Source organism: Pelodiscus sinensis, chromosome 11 (assembly GCF_049634645.1).
Source record: "Pelodiscus sinensis isolate JC-2024 chromosome 11, ASM4963464v1, whole genome shotgun sequence".
In the NCBI taxonomy this organism is placed as follows: domain Eukaryota; kingdom Metazoa; phylum Chordata; order Testudines; family Trionychidae; genus Pelodiscus; species Pelodiscus sinensis.
The window spans coordinates 45,014,153-45,037,360 of NC_134721.1; the positions used below are offsets into that span (position 1 = coordinate 45,014,153).

At 55.9% G+C, this 23,208-nt stretch overlaps 3 protein-coding genes across 11 annotated transcripts in view; 2 read left to right on the forward strand and 1 right to left on the reverse strand.

Annotated features, from left to right (window-relative positions):
* The window catches only part of CYB561D2 (cytochrome b561 family member D2), an 18,452-nt gene extending 15,854 nt beyond the window's left edge, over positions 1–2,598 (reverse strand). Inside the window, exons 1-2 of the mRNA XM_075939520.1 lie at positions 2,465–2,598; positions 14–308 (exon numbers count right to left, since the gene is read on the reverse strand). Of these exons, the coding sequence (XP_075795635.1) occupies positions 14–140 (127 nt within the window). The 5' untranslated portion in view covers positions 141–308; positions 2,465–2,598. The remainder of the gene's footprint in view (positions 1–13; positions 309–2,464) is intronic.
* Positions 925–16,644, forward strand: NPRL2 (NPR2 like, GATOR1 complex subunit). Of its 6 annotated transcripts, none has more exons than XM_075939516.1 (13): positions 925–946; positions 3,980–4,057; positions 4,519–4,604; positions 5,184–5,275; positions 7,241–7,409; positions 9,660–9,768; positions 10,240–10,376; positions 11,794–11,891; positions 12,212–12,248; positions 12,896–12,989; positions 13,414–13,531; positions 14,025–14,167; positions 15,976–16,644. In XM_075939516.1, the coding sequence occupies exons 3-13, from the start codon at positions 4,527–4,529 to the stop codon at positions 16,041–16,043; spliced, it is 1,143 nt and encodes a 380-aa protein (XP_075795631.1). In that variant the 5' UTR covers positions 925–946; positions 3,980–4,057; positions 4,519–4,526; the 3' UTR covers positions 16,044–16,644. The 6 variants fall into 6 exon arrangements, with proteins under 6 accessions (XP_075795631.1, XP_075795630.1, XP_075795627.1 ...); XM_075939515.1 differs by lacking the exon at positions 925–946 and adding an exon at positions 2,510–2,533; XM_075939512.1 differs by lacking the exon at positions 925–946 and adding an exon at positions 2,776–2,846 and having other exon boundaries at positions 3,980–4,068.
* The window catches only part of ZMYND10 (zinc finger MYND-type containing 10), a 24,108-nt gene continuing 17,375 nt past the window's right edge, over positions 16,476–23,208 (forward strand). For 2 of the 4 annotated variants that reach the window (XM_075939508.1, XM_075939510.1), the window contains exons 1-4: positions 16,804–17,117; positions 17,699–17,807; positions 18,865–18,981; positions 22,337–22,390. In XM_075939508.1, coding sequence (XP_075795623.1) covers positions 17,023–17,117; positions 17,699–17,807; positions 18,865–18,981; positions 22,337–22,390 — 375 coding nt within the window. In that variant the 5' untranslated portion in view covers positions 16,804–17,022. Of the gene's footprint in view, positions 16,612–16,803; positions 17,118–17,698; positions 17,808–18,864; positions 18,982–22,336; positions 22,391–23,208 lie in introns of those variants that run through there. The other 2 variants (XM_025189499.2, XM_075939509.1) reach the window with 2 other exon arrangements.

Below are 23,208 nucleotides of genomic sequence, written 5' to 3' on the forward strand. Positions count from 1 at the left end.
GGCTTCTACTTACTCGACCCAGGCCTGGCCAGTATGGCCACAAAGATGGTGAATCCAAGCGAGACGAGGTGGGCAGTGACGCCGGAGACGGCTCGCAGGGAGCGGTAGATTCGCGACTCCGTCTCGCTGCTGAGCGCCATTGGGAGATGAGCCGCTCTTCTGCCCCTCAGCAGCAGCGCTTACACAATTCAACCCCACCTGGCTACATGCATCGGCTTCCCCGGGCCAGGGCCAGGGTCAGGGTCAGCTAAGCAGCACCACACAGGCCGGTCCTTGAAGCAGGAAATTCCCCGTCCTCCTCGGATTATCTAGAGAGCAGGAATGAGAAAAATCAAGTCTCAAAGGACAACGGGGTGGAAATCAGCCTCAGACTCCTGCAAGATCCCACCAGGGAACCTGCAGAGACGCCAGAAGTTTGCCATGGTAGTGCAGAAGCTGCGGTTGCTCACTCGTTGGCAGAGGGAAGCACCCAGCCCCCGGGCGGAGTGAGGCAGGTCCTTCTGCATGACTGGAAAAACGACAGAAAGAAGAGGATACGAATGCGACCCGGGAAGGGATACGCGGATCAGCTCAGCCTGGAAGGAGCTTGCGGCGCTGGCTTCAGCAGCGTCAGCGCTTTGTCGCGGGCCTGTCGACAGACCAAAGCGAACAGCTTCATTTAGGGGGACGTTCCAGCAATTCCGTGGGAATCAGCTGATCCGACCCGAAGCATCAACCCGCTGAACAAACGGCCCTTTGTTGCAAATATTCCGAGGCGCTCAGGTGGTGCTTGCTGAGGAAAGGGAATGGATACACCACGCGGGAGCAGATGAGATCGATTTCATCCGACAGAGGAAGGGTAACGGAGACCAACGCTGGCTGACATCTCATCCACCCAGAATTGCCTATGGTGGGGTCTTATTTCTACCGACCACCACGTGCTGCCCCACAGGCTGCGCAGCAGTGGGTATGTAGAGGGTGCAAAGTATCAATCCGTCCGTTCTGTCCAGTGGGCCTGGCACGGGGGAGAGTGCTGGGGAGGCGTTCATACAGGGGGTCTCCAATCTTTTTAGCCACAAGATCACTTTTTCAATTTAAGTGCAATGTAAGATCTACCTCAGACCAGAATACCCTGACCCACTTTGCAAGCAGTAAAAGGAGTAACAACCCCCCCACGTGTGTTGGGTCAGGAGAGGAGAGTGACAGGGTGGGTGGGTGTGTGTGTGTGAGACACAGACACACACAGGCTGTGTCTACACTGGCAAGTTATTCCGGAAAATCAGCCGCTTTTCCGGAAAAACTTGCCAGCTGTCTACACTGGCCGCTTGAATTTCTGGAAAAGCACTGACGATCTAATGTAAAATCATCAGTGCTTTTCCGGAAAAACTATGCTGCTCCAGTTCGGGCAAAAGTCTTTTTCCGGAAAACTGTTCCGGAAAAGGGCCAGTGTAGACAGCCCAGTAGTGTTTTCTGTAAAAAAGCCCCGATTGTGAAAATGGCGACCGGGGCTTTTTTGCGGAAAGCGCGTCTAGATTGGCCATGGACTCTTTTCCGGAAAAAGTGCTTTTCCGGAAAAGCGTCCTGCCAATCTAGACGTGCTTTTCCGAAAATGCTTTCAACAGAAAACTTTTCCGTTAAAAGCCTTTCCGGAAAATCATGCCAGTGTAGACGCAGCCACAGTGCAGGACAGAGACCTGCCCTGCCATGCTCCCTCCGTCCCCTTCTCTCTGGGCGGAGATGGGGTACAGAAGTGGGGGGGGCACTCTGACATCAGCCCCCCTTCTCCCTCCCCCACCCTGCACACAAGCAGGAGGCTCCCGGGGGAGCTGCCGGGCAGGGGGCGGAGGGGCGGCCCCAGAGCCAGCGAGGCCCCGCGCTCTACCCGCAGACCCCGACGGGCCGGGTGGCGAGCGCCGCGTGAACACGGAGCCACCCCCCCCCCCCCGCGAGCTCTCGCCTTCCCGCCCCCGCGCTGCCGGACCCGGCCGGGCCGCGGTTCTGGGGGCGGAGGGACCACCCGCTGGCATCGCGCTGGGTGGGGCCGGACCCCCCCCCCCCCGCTGGTCCACGCGCTCGCAGCCCCCCAGCACGGGGGGGGGGCGGAGACTGGCGGGGCCCGGCGCGGCGCGGGGGGGGTGGAGGCGGGGGGGGGGGTCCGGCGCGGCACGGGGGGGGTGGAGGCGGGGGGGGGTCCGGCGCGGCGCGGGGGGGGTGGAGGCGGGGGGGGGGGCCCGGCGCGGCACGGGGGGGGGTGGAGGCGGGGGGGGGGTCCGGCGCGGGGCGGTGGCGGGGGGGGGGGTGGAGGCGGGGGGGGGGGCCCGGCGCGGCACGGGGGGGGGTGGAGGCGGGGGGGGGGGCCCGGCGCGGCACGGGGGGGGTGGAGGCGGGGGGGGGGTCCGGCGCGGGGCGGGGGCGGGTGGAGGCGGGGGGGGCCCGGCGCGGCGCGGGGGGGGCGGAGGCGGGGGCCCTGCGGACGGTCCCTCACCTGATCCCGGGGCACCAGTCTCGGCTGGAAGTCGGAGACAGCGGAAAAACAACCCTCGCCTCTTGATTGGTGAGACTCTCCTGTCACTCATCATATTGACCCGCCTCCGGCACATCTGAGTGGCTTAACCTGGCTGTCGATCACCGGTCAGACCCACCCCTCACGCTTTTCCGGCGGCTTCCCTTTCATTCGACGGGGACACGTGACGATGAAGCGAACTACTGTAATTCTAGTTGGGCGAGCCTTCAGTGCGCACGCGTAGACTGGCCGGTCTGGGCCGCAGGCCTGCTGACGTACGCATGCGCCCTGTCCGATGGGCCTAGCGCACGGGGGAGAGTGCGCCCGCGCCGGGCCGCGTCTGTGTGCGCATGCGCGAGGCGGGGTAGGTGTTGGGGGGGTTCGCGTGTGGGGTCCTTCACCTTGTTATTGTAGGGTCGCCTGGCCACGGGCGTTTGCCTGCCACGCCCCCCTCGCGCACAGGCCACGGGACCCCCAGCCAGAGCCGAGAGCCCGGGGTGCGCCCAGCCGGGGGACGCCAGGAGTCCCACTCCTAGGTCCCCCCGCTCCTGGGTCCCTCCCCCTCGAGTCCCCCCCGGCTCCTGGCCCCCCCCGCTCCTGCCCCCCCCCGGCTGTGGGCTGGGAGCTGCACTCCTGGGTCGTCCCCCCCCACACACACACACACTACTCCCAGGCCCTTCCTGGCTCTGCCCCCCCAGGGTCTCCTGTCCCTCGGCTGTGCTCTCCTGGGTTCCCTCCCCCCCAGGTCTCCTGGGTCCCCCCGACTCTGAGCCGGGGCGCTGAGTGCTAGAGGGGTCTGGTGGGCGGGCAAGAGGAGGGCTCTGGGCTCCCCATCGCAGGGAAGGCAATTAGGGGGCTGGCTCCCCAGAGCCCCATGGCTGGTTGCAGGCTTTAGGCAGGCTCCCCGGGTCTGTGCGGCGGGGATGGTTGGTGCTGCTCCCCCGCTCTGCTAACGTGCTGCTGCTCGCGTGTGCTCAGCGATACAGAAGCCTTAGGTGCGAGCAGCTGCAGCGCCGAGCACGGGATGTGCACCACTTCCTTCAGATGCCCAAATAAACGTGTGTGTCTTTTAGTTGCCACGGCACTCCTCGTTCCCACTCGACCTTGGCGTTCATGTGCCGTAGGCTGAGAGAGTTTGAGCTTTGTAGCCTAACTCTGCAAGACTCTCCTGTTAAATGCTAATCCTTAACAGAAGCAAACTTGGAATGTTTATGTTCACTTCTAAAATTCAGTCCGTGCTCCTGCTTCTCAGAGAAAAATAGTTTAAATATTCTGACTCAAATTCCTTTTGCTTGCAGTTGCTGAACTGTCACTCTTGCCTTTTATATTAGGAAAACGTGTAACTGCTGAAAAATTCAGTGGTTACATGGTTTTCTTGAGGAGGGGAAGCTGCGTGTAGCCGTGCATGTTAACCGATGAGCCTAGGGTCATCGGTTAACTGTGTACATGCGCATGTGTTCACGTCCCTAATTATAATATTTTTGTGTTCCTTTGCAGGTCACCTTTCTCATTCATATTTTAATCGTGCAGAACTCAGGGATTTGAGCTGTATTTTGTATGTATTGTCAACTTCCGGTGAGCACTAGGTGTGTTAACATGTTGCTTCACATAAGTAACTGTTGTGGTTTGGAAGGAGAGGTAAAGGCTTGTTTTGATGAGAAGTGACTTGGTTAAGGAGTTGCACCCCAGCCACTTGTGTAAAGATTGCACTGGAGTTCAGTGCCTAAACCCACGGTGGTGTCAGATACTTTGTACCTTACCTGCCCCCCCCCCCCTCCCGTGCATGTGTATTATCGCACACAGCATTAACTGCAGAGTCTGCATTGGTCACGTAGGCCAAATTCACAGCTGCTGTAACTTTACTTTGGAACATCTGCCTCTTGTGCATTGAAAAATTGCCTTAATGTAGGGTTTGTCTTGTGTTTATTGAGCAAACATTCTTAGTGGAAGGGGAGGGAAAAGGCCAAAGGAAGAGAAATCCAAAGAGATTCCACTTACCCTTTGGTAAACATCCATTCTGTGTCCATCTATTGCAGCAGCAGCCATGGACCGCAGCAGCAGCATTGAATGCATCTTCTTCAGTGAATTCCACCCAACCCTAGGGCCTAAAATAACCTACCAGGTCAGTGATAGCAGAGTACAGTAGACTTCCGATAATCCGGAACCTATGGGACCTAGGTGGTGCCGGACTATCATGAGGTACTATAAGGTGGTTATGTATATACTGTATACATTATATACTGTATATAAAGTGTTCTTAACCCTTTTTATTATACATACTGTATACAATATAGTGTAATGTTTTAGTTTTTTTTAAGCCTTTTTTACCCTTTTTGCTCAGTTCAGCTGCTGCCGCTGTTACCTTGTGACTCATTTTTTGCCGAAGCTCACTCACTAGGCTCTGGCCATTTTGATGCCGGACTATCAGGAGTGCCGGACTATTGGATGCCAGACTATTGGAGTTTTACTGTAGTTGGGACAGGTCTGCAGGGTATTCAAACAGGCAGTGACCTCGGGGAATCCAGTGTGGGTGGTCTCCAGCACCCAACCTGTGTTGGCTCCATCTGTCACGGGCCTGCACCTCGGCCGTGGGCATCTCTTTGACTAGCCAGTAGCATCTGATACGGTGACATTTTATGTGACTGTAGAGTTATGTCTGTTGGCTCTTCAGTGGTACATTATGGTTTCCTTGGCCATTCAGGTGCCAGAGGATTTCATCTCCCGAGAGCTCTTTGACACGGTCCAGGTGTACGTCATCACCAAACCCGAGCTGCAGAACAAGCTCATCACGGTGTGAGTACCACTTAGCACTGCACCCCACTCTCAAAGCAGAGCTCCGGCTCCCTGGACAGAACTGGACACAGCTTTGCACCCAGAGGCGACGGAGGCCTGCATGTTGTGATTTGTGAATCCAGTTCCTGACGGGCAGGTTTCCATGTCACAAAGCCCGCCAGTACAGCTGGTGCTCCTAGGGACCCCCACGCTTTGCTCTCTCAGAGAGGCCAAGGATGGACTAGAGCAGTGGTCACTACCCAGTCGATTGGGATGGACTGGTAGATCTTGGAGCCTTTGACAGGTGATCCTGACAGGTTTGGCTGGGAGGCTGTTAAGTCCGTCTCAGTTGCTCCTGCCCTCAGCCTTGGAACTTCCCCACCCCCGGAGGCTGTTGCTTGCTGTGCAGGGTACAGGAAGAAGAGGGGGGGCATACTGATGTCAAGGTGCCCTTCCCCGCACCCTGTACTCCAGTGTGTCTTAAACTGTGTTCCACGGCACACCGGTGTGCCGTGAGGCAGTTGGAGGTGTGCCACAGAGAACAGTGTTCAAAATGGCTACCCTTAAAGGGGCAGGCAACCTTTTTAATTTTTTTTCTCGATAACTTTCCCCTGATTCTCCCCCTCCCCCCTTTTGTTTTTGCGCAACAAAAAATCCTTGGTGTTCCTCATTAAAAAAAAAAAATTGTTTTGTGTTCCTCAGTCTTAAAAAGTTTAAGAAACACTGCTGTACCCCATCTCCACAGATTGGGGGGAGCAGGGATGGAGGGAGTTTGCTGGCTGCTTTTTGGAGTGGTGCAGAGTCAGAGTAGGAGTCAGCCTGACTTATTCCCCCCCACCACTACCCAGAAGCCACCTGTGCCCAACTGGAGCCAAGCCCCAGCCCTGCACCCCAAATCCCTTCCCTAGCCCTGAGTCACCCTGCATCCAAACTCCCTCCCAGAACCTGCACGCTGAACCCCCTCCTGCACCTCAACTCCCTGCCCCAGGCTCCGATCAGAACCCCTCCCACTCTCCAAATCATTTAGCCCCAAATCAGAGTCCACATCCCCCTCCCCCACACCCTAGCCCTCTGCCCCCAGCCTGATAAAAATGAGTGAGGAAAGGAGGATGGAGTGAGCAGGGGCGGGGCCTCAGAGAAAGGGCAGGAAGGAGTCGGGGCAGCGGTGTTGGGGTTTGAGGTAGATCCTGGATTGCACTTAAATACAAAAAGTGATCTCATGCTTAAAAAGGTTGGAGACCTCTGGCCCTAGCGAATGCAGATTGTAATCAGGGCTTTCCAGGCCAAGGGGGAGGCGCCTGGGTTGGAAAAACTTCCTTTGCCACTGCTTGAGCAGTAGCTCCGCTGTGCATGAGCAGGGGTCTCTCCTGTCTAGGTCTGTTGCCTTTCTGCCGGCCTAGCTACGAGGAGAGTCTTGTAGCTTGGCAGCTCCAGCAGGAATCGGGCGGTTCGAGTCCTGGTGACGCCAAGCGCTCAGGGCTTACGGGAGAGCACTGGCTTTCTGAAGGGGCAAAAGCCTAGATTGCTAAAGGAAGGAAATAAAGGAGGAGGCCCATCCTTGGGTTACCTTTCGCCCCTAGTCACCTGAGCTGGTGCCCTGACCCTGTTTGGGGCCTGCAGAACCTTAGGAACTAGCCACCGCAGGTTTTAATACCTGGATTACCTCCCGTGCGTGAGATTTCAGTGAATGGTAATTGCACAGAAGCTTTGAAGAGCCCCATCTTTCTCTTCTAGGAGAATTCAGGACGCAGCCTACCGCCAGTATTACAGTTTTTTACATGCCTCCATTTTTAATTAGCGTTAACTCCTAAGCTGATGACTGCGTTTCCTTCTACTGGGCTGGGAGTAAGTGCTGTGAGTTTGGGGCGGACCGGTTGTGTTACATACAAAACAAAGAGACTGCTACTTTCAAAGCAGAATCTTCCCCGTGCGGCCAGGCCTTCTAGCACAATGGCAAGTGACGGCGTGTGGCTGTTTCTCTGGCAGGACGGCGATGGAGAAGAAGCTGATTGGCTGCCCAGTTTGTATCGAGCACAAGAAATACAGCCGGAACGCTCTGCTCTTCAACCTGGGCTTTGTTTGTGATGCGCGAGCCAAGACGTGCGCATTGGAACCCATCGTGAAGAAACTGGCTGGCTATCTCACCACCTTAGAGGTCAGGGGGGCATTGATTCAGCAGTCGATACCTAATGCTGTTGGTCGCAGGTCCCCAGGAGCGGTGCTGCACCCCCAGCTTTAGAACAGTCTGGAGAGACCCCTTCAGTGTGTCCGATCCCTGTGGGTCTCACCCCTTCTACACAGGATAGGCCACGTGGCCCTGATTGTATCAGGCCTTTGTTTTCGAGCGGGGGTCTCTGCTCAGCTTCTGTGCGGTGAGGTGAGGAAATCTGTCTCCTTGGATCGTCCACTGTCCTCTCAGATTTCCCATTGATATGGGGGGCAGCCTCAGCCGGCCCTTTTCCAATGGCCCAGTCAGGCTCAGACAGCTAGGCTATGTGTCCCAGCCCGCCCTGAGAGCCAACAGTCCTTCCCTCCCCACCCCCAAACTGGGTAATCGTGCAAATCACAGGGGAAACTGAGGCATACGTAGGGGTCATAACATTACAGCAAATTCCCCCTCTGTTACACTGTAACGAATCAAAACACCAGTGAAGTGATGCTGTGGTTGTGCTGTTCAGTGTTTTATAGTCAGGTCGTGTGTCTGGGCTCCCAACTCAGTCCTGCAAATGCCTGTAATTGTCACTCTCAGATTCTGTGGCCAGAGTGGACCACTGTAATCCTCTGGGCCGGCTGCCTGTATAACAGCCCAGAGAACTTCCCACCATCTTTCCCAGAGCAGAGCTGTAAGAAAAGCAGCCAGTCTTGATTTAAAACCTGCCAGCGAGGGAGAATCCACGGCAGCCCTCGGGAAATTGTCCCTGTGGGTAATTAAACAGCTCACCAGACCGCACCCACTCACTTCTTGCTTGTTCAAACAAAATGAAGTGGCAGGTGATGTGTCTCCTTCTCACTGTGTTTCCTGGGCCGTTCCCTGGGCAGCTGACTTCTCCTAATGGGAAAACGTCAGCCCTTTTGTTTAAAAATAAGGCTGTTTGAGGGCAGCCAGTGTGAATGATTGTTAACAAGTAACGGGGATGGTTTGTTTTGGGTTCCGAGAAGGTAAGTTCATGAGGAGAGAGCCAAGGACAGGTGTCCCTAGCCTGTGTTTGTCAGAGGCTGGAAGTGGGTGACACAGGGGGTGGGGATCGCTCGATGATTCCCTGTTCTGTTCACTCCCTCTGGGGCACCTGGCATTGCCCACCGTCGGCAGCCAGGACACTGGCCTGGATGGACCTTTGGTCTGACCCTGTCTGGCCGTTCTTATGTTCTTCTTAAGTGTAGAATTGTTAATTTTAAAATTCATTTTAAAAAGAAAATGAGAGTTTTGTACTTCCACGATGCTGCAGGTGACCATAGTGACTCTGTCGGGAAGCAGGTAGGACAGGCTAGGGACGTTAAAATTAGATTGATTAACGAATCGAATAGTCGATGGAATTCGATTAGTCACTAAGGGCGCTTCCGCTTTGAAACGTAGCAAGGGCCCGCCCAGCTGTTGCTACATTTCAAAGGAGGAAGTGCCATATGGCGCTTCTGCTTTGAAATGTACAAGAGCCCCAGCGGGAACTCTTGTACATTTCAAAGGTGGAATGCTGCCGCTGCACCCCTCCCACGGAGCTGGAGCTGGGGGAACTGGCTTTTCAGACGGCTCCCCCAGTTCCCCCTCCTCTTCCCCCTGCCTTGCTGCCTTTTTCTGATAGAGGCAGCAAGGGGGGAAGCGACTAGTGTGATGACTATCTGATAAGCTTTTGCTTATCGGGTAGTCACCTAGTCACTTACGTCCCTAGTACAGGTGAGGATATATGGTGCTTAGGATCATGGGACCCCGATTGTGCTGTTTCTTCCTGAACAATACTTTGAACAGAAACATAACCTGTTAGTTGAGGTATTGACAGTCCGGGGTAAACACCCTTGTTCCTTCCCAGGCTGTCTACAAAGCCACGGAACCCGGACTCGACACTCTTAATGTTTCTCAAGATTAACACCAGTGAGAATTTTTTTCGGTAAACACCCTTTCTGGCCTCTGTGCCGTAGGGCGAAATGCATCGCAGTCAATGGGAGCGTTGCCGTTGACTTCGGGATTTCACCTCTCGACCCTGCATAACGCAGTGCGGTGTAGAGAGTAGATTTGTCATTAGCTGCGCGAGCAACGGGACTCCTGGGTCTGAGTAAGAAAAGAGCAACAGAATAGCTCCCTGCCAGCATCGCCTGCAGGACAGCCCTGCGGCACCTTTGCGGGGAGAGGCGGGGTTGTTTGCTGCTGCGACTTGCCATGCTGCTGAGGCAGTGACACGCTGTTCTCTCCTAGCTGGAAAGCGGCTTCATCTCCAACGAAGAGAGTAAACAAAAGCTGGTGCCCATAATGACCATCCTGCTGGAGGAGCTGAACGCCACAGGGAAATGCACCTTGCCAATCGGTAGGGCCGCTGGGCGTCCAGCTGGAACGGAGTCCCTGTCCCTTGGCGTGGCACCCCGCGCATGGCTCCTGTCTGTGGCAGGGGAGCCTCCTGATAGCTGGGAGGAGGGGGGGAAGGGCTGCTGGAGCGAGGTTCGTGGGACAGGGGCACGGGAGGGAAGAGGTGGAGCGCTGGGCGAGGGTCCGGGGAGAGCAGTGCTCCCTTACTGCCTCGGGCGGGCTAATGGGGGGTGGCCGTGATGCCAGCGTGGTTGGCTGCTGCTGGGGACCAGCTGGCCGGGGGCTGTGACGGAGTCTCGCCCAGAGAGCGGGAGGGGAGGTTGGCATCTGAGGGTAAGCCCTGCCCAGATGGCAGCCGTGGGTGGGGTTCCATGGGGCGGGGCTTGCAGGGCTGGGTTTGGCCGGGGAAGTTGAGGCAGCAGCGTTAGCTAGCAGAGCCGGCTGCTTTCCTTTCCCCCCCCCCCCCCCCCAGACGAATCGAACACCATTCACCTGAAAGTGATCGAGCAGCGGCCGGACCCTCCCGTCGTGCAGGAGTACGATGTGCCCGTCTTCACCCAGGACAAGGACGACTTCTTCAGCGCCCAGTGGGACCTCACCACTCAGCAGGTCCGTCTGCCGAACCCAGGGCGGGCAGTCATTTCCACAAGGGGGCCGCTTAGTGAATTTTGGTATGTAGCCGCGGGATGGCTCCACCCCCCCAAAAGGGGCGGGGCTTGGGGCAGAAGGGGCGGGGCTGAGGACTAGCCACCCTCCAGACTTGTCTCTGCTGGAGGCTTTGAATTAAAAACAGAGCAAAGGACTCCCGGCTCCACTGGCAGCTGCTCGGGGGTGCTGTGACTCTTTACAGGGCTCAGGGCTCCGCCCCTGCTAGGGTAGCACCACAACTGGGAGCCAGGAGCCATTTAAATAGGATCCTGCTGCCTGGAAATCGGGTGGCCCGGGCAGCAGGCTCTGAATAGAAAGGATCCGAGTGCTAGGTGGGCCAGATCTGGCTGATGGGCTGCGTCTTGCCCAGCCCTAGCTTAACCCAGGTGGGGCTCGGCAGAGGGACATTCGAACGGGTCTTCTCCTGTCCCAGCAGCTCAGCTGAATGAGATGTGATGGGACCGTCGTGCTTCCTGGTGCCAGTGAACAAGGGGTTAACTTTAGCTCGGCAGCCCCCTGCCCGGGGCCCATCAATCCTCTGCTTGGGAGAGGAGGGAGAACGCTTTGGGGAGGATCCCGGCCGTCCCAAGGGCCAAGAGCTTCTCCCTTTTGTGGAGAAGACTTTGCCGATTGCGGCAGGGTCCCTCTGCTGAGCCGTTCCCAGGGAGCACGGGATAAACGGCTGTGGCTGCCCAAAGATGCCCTTTGTGGGGCAGTGCCCAACCAGCACGCAGGGCTGGCCAGCAGGGGTCAGTGGCATGGAACCTCACGCCCCCATCTCCAGACCTTTCCAAGCAGGGATGGGCTACAGAAGAGCATGGGTTAATAGCCAGGCTGCACCGGATTCCCCTGAGCGCAGGCTCCAGCATCCATAGTCAGTATCCTCTGGTCTCGTTGACCCTTTGGTAAAGGGCAACATTTACCGGAAAATCTGGCCCCAAGCGGGCTGCGCCTTGCGGGGTCACTTCTGGCGTGATGGGACGCGATCCTTCCAGCATGTGCAGTTGGACACGAGTTTGTGGGTGTTAGAAGCTGGTGTGTGTGGTGCGCAGAACCCTATCGCTGACAGCCATCTTAGGACGTCATGGCAGGGTAAAACCAGTGCAGGGGTGTTGACTCTCCCCAAACAACGCCTGGTAAACACAGGAACCGTGGAGCTGAACGGAAGAGAAACCAGACCTGTCAGTGCGACACGCAGTGAGGATACCCCGCCCCATAGTGACCCGTGCAGTGGTGGTTATGGCATTTCATTGTGTTGGGTCATGGCTTCTCCTCCGTGGCGGTGGTGTCCCGGTCAGTGAGTCCCTGCTGGACATCCCAGTCTCTTGTGAGGTTTGCCACAATGTGGCCTGACAACTCTCACCTGCTGCCTGCCTAGATCCTGCCGTACATTGATGGATTTCGGCACGTCCAGAAGATCTCTGCCGAAGCCGACGTGGAGCTCAATTTGGTGCGAATCGCCATCCAGAACCTGCTGTGAGTGCTGTGTGGGCATTGGGAAGGGCAGGTTCCTGGCCCGGAAATTCACCTCGACACACACACCCACCCTCTTCGCCCCCAGAGCTGGCTTTCGCCCTGCGTCCCGTCCTCTCTTGATGCACAGGTCTCTGAATTTAGCAGACGTTCCCTGCGGCGTTAAAAGCTCTTTCCTGCAGAGGGCGTGTTATGGAAAACCCGGTTTGTGGCTAGTGGGGCGCAGCAAACCTCATGCGCTGCTGAGGGGGCTTTGCTCTGGGGAAGAGGTCGGTGTTTGACTCTACTCGGAGGTTTTTAACATTTCGCTGCTTGTCTTGCAGGTACTATGGGGTGGTCACGCTGGTCTCCATACTGCAGGTGGGTATGACTAGGAACGAAAGAGTCCAGCCAGCCTGTTGGCCTGGCTTGTCTGACCTTTCACCTCTGGAGATTTGGTCTCTCTTGGAAGCAGCCTGCTGGCCCCATGTTGGCACAGCACAAAACCATCCCACTACTGAACTGACAGCCCCTAGGACAAAACAGCATGGGAGTGGCAGGCTGGTGCAGAGAACCGCAGCTCAGCTGTTGTCTTGGCCCATGTCCCTGGAGCTGAGCCACTCGAGTCCACAGAACCTGTTACATTTCCCCCCTGTTCTTTGAATAGCCCCTGGTTTCTGGTCCTGGTGGGGTGGGGGCTGCATACAGGACACACCACCACGTGGGGCAGCAGTGGCTGTCGAATTCAGCCGAGCAGAATCCCTGGCTAAAGACGCCAGATTTCGGAAGGGGAAGAATCTTGTGCTTCTGCCGTGCAGTTGTACCCTGTGCGCTATAGAGGCTGCTTCTAGGACAGCGGAGTCACATGCCAGTCACACAGCTGGGCGGTGGGTCTGTGTAGCAGCTGCTTCTCCTGAGCTGGCCCCACCAAATTATTTGTATTGTTTGGCTTAAATTCTAGGCCCAGAGCTAAAACTCTCCTGCCTCTGGTTAACAGGTGTTTCCTCTCTCTCCCCATTGCTTCCCAGTACTCCAATGTGTACTGTACCACGCCTAAAATCCAGGATCTGGTGGATGATAAATGCCTCCAAGAAGAATGTCTCTCTTACGTCACCAAACAAGGTACAGCAGGCCTGAACCGGGCGCATGTGAGAAGAGTGTGCTGGCCCAGGATATGCCGGCAGAGATCTAGGAGGGACTGAGAGCCTGTGCTGAGCCGTGGGGTTCCTTCTCCCTAGGTTTTGCTCACGCAGGGACTTGGAGGTTAACCCAGGCTGATTAACATGTCAATGCTCTGACAAAGGGGTTGAGTGGTGTAGCAGGGATGGCTGGGAGGAACTTCAAGGGGAGCTAACCAGGCTCAGTATCCCAGCCACGTAACCTACAGAGCACAACGAGGCTGCTCTGTAGTTCTGTGGGCGCCGTGGGAATGGCCTCGAGGAGCCTAGAGCGAGGCCAGGTCCTGTCCCTCTCCAGGGCAGCCTCTTCCTTCGCGCAATCCCTGTTCTGTCTTGAGGAACGGCAGCGGTCTCTCTCTTCCCCACAGGCCACAAGCGAGCCAGTCTCAGAGACGTCTTCCAGCTCTACTGCGGGCTGAGCCCCGGCACGACCGTGCGAGACCTCATCTGCCGCTACACCCTGCAGCTCCAGAGAGTGGAGGAAAGGTCAGAGGCTGCTAAGGAGGGGGCCCTGGAAGTGTGGATGAATGCCAGGGGTGCAGTGATACGGGCAGCCAGGGGCTTGGTAGCAGGGCTAGCTCAGGGCGTTCCCCTCAGTATCATTCACCCGTCTTTACTCATGGGGAAACTGAGGCACTGCAGCAGGGTGACTGGCCCAGGGTGTCACAGTGAAACTGCAGCAGAGGCAGGAGCAGAGCCCAGGTCTCCTGACTTTGCTCCTTGCTCTAGCAGCTTCCTTGTTCAGAATCCTACTGTGATTTCGGTTCACTTCCTGCCAGCCCAGCAGCCCCAGCTGGGTCATGTCGTCAGGCCCTTCTCTTCAACCTGTAGCCCCCAAGCCTGCTGGCAGGCCGCCCGTTCAGCCTTCTGGCTTGGCTCAAGCGGCAGGAGAGGCTGGGCGGGGGCTGAGCTCCCATGCGGCAGGTGAATGGTTTCCCGGGCCGGCAGCCCTTCTGAGAGCAGTGCGTTCCCCCCTCAGGAAGCTCATCCAGTTCGGTTTGATGAAGGGCCTGATCCGCCGGCTCCAGAAGTACCCTGTGAAGATAGTGCGGGACGAGAAGAGTCACCCGGCACGACTGTACACGGGCTGTCACAGCTACGATGAGATCTGCTGTAAAACAGGTACCGGCGCCCGGCTGTGCAGCCAGAGGGGAGAGCCCAGGGATGGCTCAGCAGCAGGGGAGGGGTGTTCGTTCAAGGGCTGTAAGCAGGGGCGGCCCGTGAGCCTGGGCAGCCTAGGCAGTAGCCTAGGGTGCCGCCGGCCTGGGGCACCTGATGATGACATCACGGCCATGCAGGCAGGGGTGCCGATCGCAACTTGCTCCTGGGGCGCCAGCTGCCGCAGCCGGCCTCAGGCCACTCCTGGCCGTAAGGCTCGCTACCCTGATTTGCATTGGCCCTCAGAGCCAGGGTCAGGGCCCCATTGCCTTCGGCTCTGTGCTGCTGTGGGAGTTGCAGCAATATGCAGGAATTGCCAGGCACTGGACAAACCTACCGGATCAAATGAAATAACTGGCAGCCATTGCCTAGCTTGGCCTCGTAACAAACCCAGCCGAGAGCCGTTTCCCATCCCTGCTGCAGCCTGATGGTGGGAGCTTAGCCCCAGAAGAGGATCCGGCGAAGCAGATCCTTTCAGAACCCATTGGATATTTGTGTTCCTCTCCCTTTGAGTCCTGTTGAAACAGCAAAACCCTGGAGCGTTGGCAGTAGGGTCGCTGCTGTTCGAAGGCAGCGCTGCACACGGCGAATAGATGCCTGCAGCCCGGAGCGGATGCAGAACAAACAGTTCTGCCGTGTGCTAGAAAGAGCAGCTCCTGGCCGTCTCTGCGAGGCCCAATGGAAAGGGCTGTGCTGCAGAGGGAGGGGATTGGAGAGCTGAGCACCTCAGGAGGGGACTGGATGAGAGTTTTTCCCTCTGGAGACTTGGATTTAAGAGTGGGTACCCCCCACGTACAGCACGAATGCGGTGGGCTCAGATCCCCGCTGAATGAATGGCTGCCCACATCTCGGCTACAGGAAAACTACCGTTCGCAGTGCACACGTTCCTGGTACCACCGCCAATGGCGAAATCCCCAAATACTAGCCGCTGCGGCTCCAGGCCCCGCAAGGAGCTCTCTGCAGCTCCCAAACTCACTGCAGGGGTTGGGAGCCATGGGGAACTCAGCTGTGGCTCCTGATAGCCGTGGGGAACCAGGGCCGGGAGCTGTGATGAGTTCCCTGCCGCTCCTGGCCTCTGCCATCCCCCACCCGCGCCAGGCCAGGCCAGCCCCGAGAATACACGGAACTGTGAACAATGATTCTGCAAGTCATGAGAGTCTCCCGTACTGGACTGTTGGTGTGCTGGAGCGTCTGCTTGGGAGCAGCCTAAGAGAAGGGTTGGCAAGGTGACGGTGCAGGAGGGGATGCCTGAGCCAGTGCGATTACCGGCTGTACTAGCGAGACAGGGAAGGGCTAAAACGGAAATGGAAGACCACGTGCTGGGCGTCGGGGGGAGGCGTTGTAGGGGAAGGCTGCAGTCAGTGAGTGTGCTGGAGGTGAGGATCAGGCGAGATTGGTGAAGTAGGACGGGGAACACTGGCATAGTGCCAGTCTCCATGGCCTCTTGCTTTTGTCTGACATGGCCATTGACATAGAAGTGATAATCGCCGAGCTAGCCAGGATCACACCGTAGGGCCAGATCTCTGGTTCAGCCCTGCTTTCCGGTGACCAGGCTGGGAGAAGCAAACTCCAGAATCGGTGGTTTAACTTGGGCCAGGCTTCAGATCAAAGCAAGTCTACAGGAGCTCTCAATCCGGCACGATCCAGATGTTCTGCTGTGAGCAAGTCACTTCGCCTTGGTGCCTGCCTCGCCCTATGGGTGGTAACAGTGACTTGCATTAGTGCCAAAGATGGGCTGGTTCTGACACCGTTGCTCTCTGCTTCTCCCTCAGGCATGAGCTACCGAGAGCTGGACGAGAGGCTGGAGAACGATCCCAACATCATTGTTTGCTGGAAGTGAATCTCTCTTGGGACGGGGACAGGCAGCGTCCTGCCGCGTGGAGAGAAGAACACGGGGGCTGGAAGGCGGAGCTGGTCACCGCTTGGAGATGGCTCCAAGAGCCCAGACTGTGGCTCTTTCAAGTGACTGGGCTCCTGTGGGGGAGAGGGGGGTGGCGTATTTCCGCTAACGCTGCTCGGAGAGCAATTGCATTGCTCCACAATAGCAAAGCATGGCTCTGGCATCTCAGTGCAAAGCGTGTGCGAGCCAGCTGGCTTCTGCCACGTGCCGCTGGTATCATCGGTTCCACGGTGTCTGGGCCAGCCTTGGTCGCGCACGAACTCGTCACTGCTGTCATGGGAATTGGAAGGTGTTCAGTTGGGGCGCAGAGACCCCCACGTGGGGACCAGCCTGAGTCTGTGTGTTACAGGGAAGGGGGGTGGTTTCCACTCTCAGAAGCACGGATTGTTTTGCCTTCTCTGTCCCTAGCCGCTTTCCCCGCAGCCCAGTGAGGCTGCCCCGATCCAGCAGCAGAGGGGGCTGTGGGAGCGGAGTAGCCGGGTTCGGTAAAGGGGGCTCCGGGAGAGGAGTGAGTCAGTGGCAATAAAACTGATCCAATGGCCTTTGAAGCGTCGGTGCATTCCCAGCGCGGTGGCGGATGGAAAGTGGGGGCGGGGCGAGGGCTGGGCGGGGGGAGGCGCTGCCCCGCTCTCAGGCACTTTTCCAAGTGGGAGCCTGGCCTAGATTGTTTCAGAGCTGGGGGCGGGTAGCTCCTGTGCCCCTCCCCCCGCCGCGGGGGTGAGCGGGGCGTGGCCGGGGTGGGGATGCTCCTGCGGCAGCCACCCCCGAGTGTCGGCTGGAGAGTTTGACTGCAAGCCCCGCCCTCCCCGCGCGCTGCCAGGCAAGGGGCGGGGCCCTGGGACTCGGCTCGCGGGGCGGAGCCGGGCGCGCGCTGGCCCCGCCCAGGCCGGCGCCCGGTCTCCATGGCGACGCGTGGGCCATGGCGGAGGCGGCCGCGCTGCTGCTGCCCGGCGAGGCCGAGGCGCTGGTGCAGGCGCTGCGGAGCGGCCCGCTGCGGGACACCGGGGGCCAGGGGTGCGAGCCGGGGGCGGGGGAGTCCCGGGAGGGGGGAGCCCTGGGGACGGGGGAGTCCCGGGGGGGGGGCTGCTCCTCGGGGTCGGGGGAGTCCCGGGAGGGGGGGGGCTGCTCCTCGGGGTCGGGGGAGTCCCGGGGGCGGGGGAGTCCCGGGAGGGGGGGGCTGCTCCTCGGGGGCGGGGGAGTCCCGGGAGGGGGGCTGCTCCTCGGGGGCGGGGGAGTCCCGGGAGGGGGGGGCTGCTCCTCGGGGGCGGGGGAGTCCCGGGAGGGGGGGAGTCCCGGGAGGGGGGGGCTGCTCCTCGGGGGCGGGGGAGTCCCGGGAGGGGGGGGCTGCTCCTCGGGGGCGGGGGAGTCCCGGGGGCGGGGGAGTCCCGGGAGGGGGGGGCTGCTCCTCGGGGGCGGGGGAGTCCCGGGAGGGGGGCTGCTCCTCGGGGGTGGGGGAGCCCCGGGGGGGTGCCCCATTCCCACTCTCTGGGGATCTGATGAGCAGCCTCCCGGGGGTCGGTCTGTCGGAGGGGGACCCGTGTCCCAGCTGGGTCCCAGGCAGGCCATGGCCAGGCGACACGGGCTCCCCTCTGCAGGTGGCTGCGGCAGCACGAGGCCCTGGAGAAGCTGAACATGCAGGCCATCCTGAGCGCCTCCACCGGCCAGGAGCAGCTCCTGCTCGAGCTGCTGGTGAGCCATGCCAAGGTGAGCCCCTGTGGGTGCTGGGGCACCACTGTGCACCCTGGGCACGAGGGAAGCTCCACAAGCCCATCCCCCTACAGTGCCTGGGCCAAGTGAGCTCTTGCCTCTTTGCGGGGTGACTCCTCAGCCTGATTCACCCCTCAGTCAGGAAATGTGCCCTGCGCTGCAGTCCTGATTTTCTGTTGTCCAAAGCACTCCGTTGTACGAGCCTAATCAAGTTCTCTCTGTGCTTGGCATCTGCACTCTTCCATACTGCTCCCTGGGCCTCAGTCATTTAGCCACATTATAGATAGATTTTAAGTCCAGAAGGGACCACTCTTATCTCATCTGACATCCTGATTAAGGTAGGCCACTGTGATTCTTGCATCAAACCCATATCTCATGGCTGAGCTAGCACATATTGTTTAATTGTAAGTTAAAGACTTCAGGTCATGGGGAATCCACCACTTCTCTAGATAAATTGTTCCATCCTTTGGTAAAAATGCGTGCCTTATTTTCTAGTTTCAGTTTGTTACACCTTTGGCTCTTGTTCTCTCCTCCCTGCTCAGCCCCTGTGTTTCCTCCAGTTTGTCTACATTTTGGGTACAAAGGACCCCTGAACTGAATGCCAAATAGAGGTTTGGTTGCACCAGAGCAGACTGTTGCTAAACAAACTGGGTCTTGCTTATACAATCAAGGGCTGCACTTGGCTCCGATGTAACCCTGAAATCAGTGGAGCCTTACCTCAGTTACAAATTCGGTCCCTTTGAAATGTTGCTGCTATATTAGGAAATAGATTATTTGAACTCTGAATCCCTCCTTGCCCTGCACCAGATATGCTGTCCCATTTCACCCAATGGAAAGGTGGGGGCAGATACTGATTTCAGAAATGACTGTCAATGGATGAAGCAGATAGTCTGATGATGAGGCATATGAAAGTACCTAGATGATCAGTGCAACAAACCTGTGTGTCTCAGCATCCTCTTCTCTAGGACTAAAATACTCTTACGGCACTTGGCTTCTCTCTTCCTTTTCTCTTGCCTGATAGGTTTCACTTTCTGTGCTTTACTCCTCTGGCCAGGTCCCTATTCTCATTGAGGAATTGATCTCTGTGGAGATCTGGAAGCACAAGGTGTTCCCTGTGCTGTGCCAGCTGGAGGATTTCAAGCCAAAAAGCACCTTTCCCATCTACTTGGTGGTGAGTACAGAGAGCTCTTGGAGAACAAACTTGCACGATATTCTAGTGCACTGCCATGATCTAGGATGTCAGCATTGCATGGCACTTCTGCTCCAGCAGGCCTGCTTCACGAGACACCTTGTCCATAGCCCGTTAAGGCTTTCACTGCAGTAGCTGCACGTGAATCATTTTCACAGGCAAAACTCTCATTAATATTATACCCTTATTTACATAAGACCTTTCTTCTCAAGAATCCCAAAGAACTTAGAACATAAGAACAGCCGTACTGGGTCAGACCAAAGGTCCTTCTAGCCCAGTATCCTGTCTGCCGACAGTGGCCGGCACCAGGTGCCCCAGAGAGGGTGGACCGAAGACAATGATCAAGCGATTTGTCTCCCGCCATCTCTCTCCAGCCTCTGACAAACAGAGGCCAAGGACACCATTTTATCCCCTGGCTAATAGCCTTTTATGGACCTAATCTCCATGAATTTATCTAGCTTCTCTTTAAACTCTATTATAGTCCTAGCCTTCACAGCCTCCTCTGGCAAGGAGTTCCACAGGTTGACTACATGCTTTGACTACAAAGGATCACTCCTTCCCCCCCCCCTTCTGAAAGGTAGCCACCCATGTGGTGGAACATTGCAGCTGTTTAGCATATAAGAACACAACGTAAACTTAGGGAATGAGGAAGGATCTGCTATCCAGTTGAGATGACAGTGGAAATTTTGACAACCAATAGACTATGATCACCTCTCCTAGACTTTGGCCAGGGCACTGGGGTAACTGCTGCCCCTTTAAAACCAGCCATAGAACCATGAATGACCAAAAGTTCTCAGGGCTGTGATCTTACATGTCATTCAAGCACTGAACGTATATGATATTCTGGCCATTTAACACGCCACAAAAATCTCTTGGTTCTAAAAACTGAGAAACCGTCTTTTTCTACTTTGAGTTTCATTGCCTTTTAGTTAGCACAGCTCACTGGTGTTCGTGCTGCTGACTGACAGGACTGCGCAGTATGCACCCAGCATGTGTGTGGAGGAAAGACGGTCCGGTATGATCTTTGGGATTCTAAGAAATCCTGCCACAATCCTGTCTCCCCGGGATACTTCCATTAGGGCCACTTGCTAGTACTGGCTAGGAGGTACTTTCCTAGGAATTGTGCTATCAGTAGACACTAAAAGGCTCTCTAGTCCAATTCTGTAGCTATGATAGCAGTCAAAGATGGATATTTTGGAGGAAGATGTAGAAGAACAAACTTGCACAAACTTCCACCACCACCTATAACATGGTGATGTGCAGGGCTTTCAGGCATCTTCACAGCAACATCTCCTGACATCTGGTAGGATCTCTTGGATTAGCGGTTCTCAAATGTGGCTACCGTGGTCTCTTGCTGCCACCTGGGGCTTTTTGTCTGGCCACAACCTCCAATTCACTTTTCACGAACTAGACTAACAAGTCTTTTAGAGTCTCAGGGTATGTCTACACTACCACCCTAGTTCGAACTAGGGTGGTTAATGTAGTCATACGAACTTGCAAATGAAGCCCGGGATTTGAATTTCCCGGGCTTCATTTGCATGTTGCCGGGCGCCGCCATTTTTAAATGTCCGCTAGTGCGGACTCCGTGCCCGCAGCTACACACGGCATGAACTAGATAGTTCGGATTAGGCTTCCTATTCCGAACTATCTAGTTCGTGCCGTGTGTAGCTGCGGGCACGGAGTCCGCACTAGCGGACATTTAAAAATGGCGGCTCCCGGCAACATGCAAATGAAGCCCGGGAAATTCAAATCCCGGGCTTCATTTGCAAGTTCGTATGACTAAATTAACCACCCTAGTTCGAACTAGGGTGGTAGTGTAGACATACCCCAAGAGTGGGAGCCCTGTTAGTCTGTATCTGCAAAAAGGAGGAGCCCAGGGGCACCTTTAAAGACTAACAGATTTATTTGGGCATCAGCCTTCCTGAGTAAAAACCACTTTGTCAGATGCATGGAGTGGAGCTCACAAAGATTTGGATTATATATGTATGTTAAATCACAAGCATTGGGATATATGTGTTAAGACCTCTGATTTCCACTTCCTGCATCTGATGAGGAGGTTTTTACCCACAAAAGCTTATGGGTAAATAAATCATCTTTAAGGTGCCACAGTACTCCTCAGAGACTTTTAAAAAGCAACAAAACACACACACACACCCCAAAAACAACAAAAAAGACAGGAAAGTGCAAAATCCATTATTTGTTTCTCTTCTATGTAGGTCTAGTAAAGAACAGAGACAACTATATTATTTTTACTATTGATTCTGCAATAAAAACCTACATGAATAAATTACAATGATTTGGATGTGTATTTGTCCATATTTATTTTCTGTAAAGTTAAGTCAGTGTTTTAGGAAAAACTGTCAGAGTGGCCACCAGCACAAGTTGGTACACGCACTCTGAGGCCACCACCAATGTCTTGTGAAATCTTCAGGGTGACTGGAAAGTGGTGGCCTTTGACACTTCAAGAATTTCACTGAAATGCCTTCGCAGGCCCTTTTGGTGGTGGGACAGATCTTAGTAGCAAAGGACACTCTTGTCTCTTGTATGTCTACACTGCATCCTCTTTCGAGAGAGGAATGCAAATGCAGACGAGCAAAATTGCAAATGAAGTGCGGATTTGAATTTCCCACGCTTCGTTTGCATAATCGCATCCGGCCGCTATTTCAAATACCCTATTTCAAAATAAAAAATGCTGTGTAGACGTGGTTATTTCGAAAGAAACCTCTTCTTTCGTTATTTCAAATAACCTTTATCTGGAAAGAAGGGGTTCCTTTCAAAATAACCGCGTCTACGCAGCGTTTTTTATTTCGAAATAGGGTATTTTGAAATAGCGGCCGGACGCGATTATGCAAACGAAGCGTGGGAAATTCAAATCCGCGCTTCATTTGCAATTTCTCTCGGCTGCATTTGCATTCCTCTCTCGAAAGAGGAATGCAGTATAGACATACCCTCAGTGCACTAGCATTTTCTAGTGAAGCCAGGAATAATTGCCCCCCGCAAAGGGATCATACTGGCCACATGCCAGGAACCAGGGGGTACCGTTTGCACAATACGCTTGCAGTGATCCAGAGGTCCGGGCTTCTAGTTCGCAGTCCTCCAGCCTGCCCTCAAATGATGATGGAGCATTGCTTGCTGGGACCTGTAGTTTCCACAGGCCATGCATCTGTATTAAAGATGAACCTGGCTAAGGACTCCATGGGTTGAATTTGCCTCATTGGCTGGGCTTCTGACTTCACCTTTGTTGGGGGCTACCTCGGTTGCAGGCTGGTTGCATATTACCATGGGCACTCTAGATAACGCTCCTCTGACCTTTGCTTTGTCTCCCACCTTGCCTCAGCTGCACCATGAAGCTTCTATTATCAACCTCCTGGAGACAGTGTTTTTTCACAAGGTAAGAGATGAATTCAGCAGGCCCCAGAACAGGGAAATCCCAGATGTGATGTTGGGACACATGTATGAAACAGGCAAACCTTTCCCCAAACTGCAAGTACAGAGGCAGCTTGGTGTAGTGGGCAGATCATGGGAGTAGGTTCCAGACCTGTGATGAAGTGTGAATTTTCTGTAGTGTTTTGAGGAGTCCTATGTGCGCCTCGGTTTCCACTATAGTTTGGCTGGCTACCTGGGGAAGGGGAAGGAGCTCAGTTAATTGTCAGGGCTGGTTAAGAGAGAGGTGGATGTGTGTTGCTGGCCTCTCTGAGCCCGAATGGGTCATGAAGAAAGGACTTACTGAGGCTGACTCCATAGGAGATCTGAGATGCCAGTGGAAAACCCAGTTACCAGGACATTGGCACCTAGCAACCAGCATCCCAGAGGGGAATGGATGGATTCCCCCCTCTCGGCAGGGAAGCTGGGTACATCCCCAGCTCCGATCAAAGGACTGGAAGGTGGGAGGAGCGCGGATAGTGTGGGCTTCTGGAAGGAGTCAGGACTCTCACCTGGAACCTGACCAAGGAGATCAGACTAGGGGGGAAACCCAGAATGTGGGATTCACCACAGCTTGTCTGGGGCTCTGGCCTGAGCAAAAGGGACTATACTTTAACCTTCATTTTCCTAAGGCTTCCAGATTCCTGCACCACGTGCCCAGTAGATAGTTACCTTGTTTTTTAAAGGCTGCCTGTGTCACTGTAAATTCTCCCTGAGAGCATTGCGCCCTGAAGAGCTACGGTACAGTCTCCCCCAGGACTCTGGCTTGGCTGGATTCACTGCTGG

What these genes read in the sequence shown, in the direction of transcription:
- NPRL2 (XM_075939511.1), top strand. Translation starts at nt 3,507, where the DNA reads ATGTGCACCACTTCCTTCAGATGCCCAAATAAAC. An exon ending in GGCCTAAAATAACCTACCAG is followed by an intron (nt 4,605 to 5,183) that starts GTCAGTGATAGC and finishes TTGGCCATTCAG; the next exon opens with GTGCCAGAGGATTTCATCTC. An exon ending in GCTATCTCACCACCTTAGAG is followed by an intron (nt 7,410 to 9,659) that starts GTCAGGGGGGCA and finishes GTTCTCTCCTAG; the next exon opens with CTGGAAAGCGGCTTCATCTC.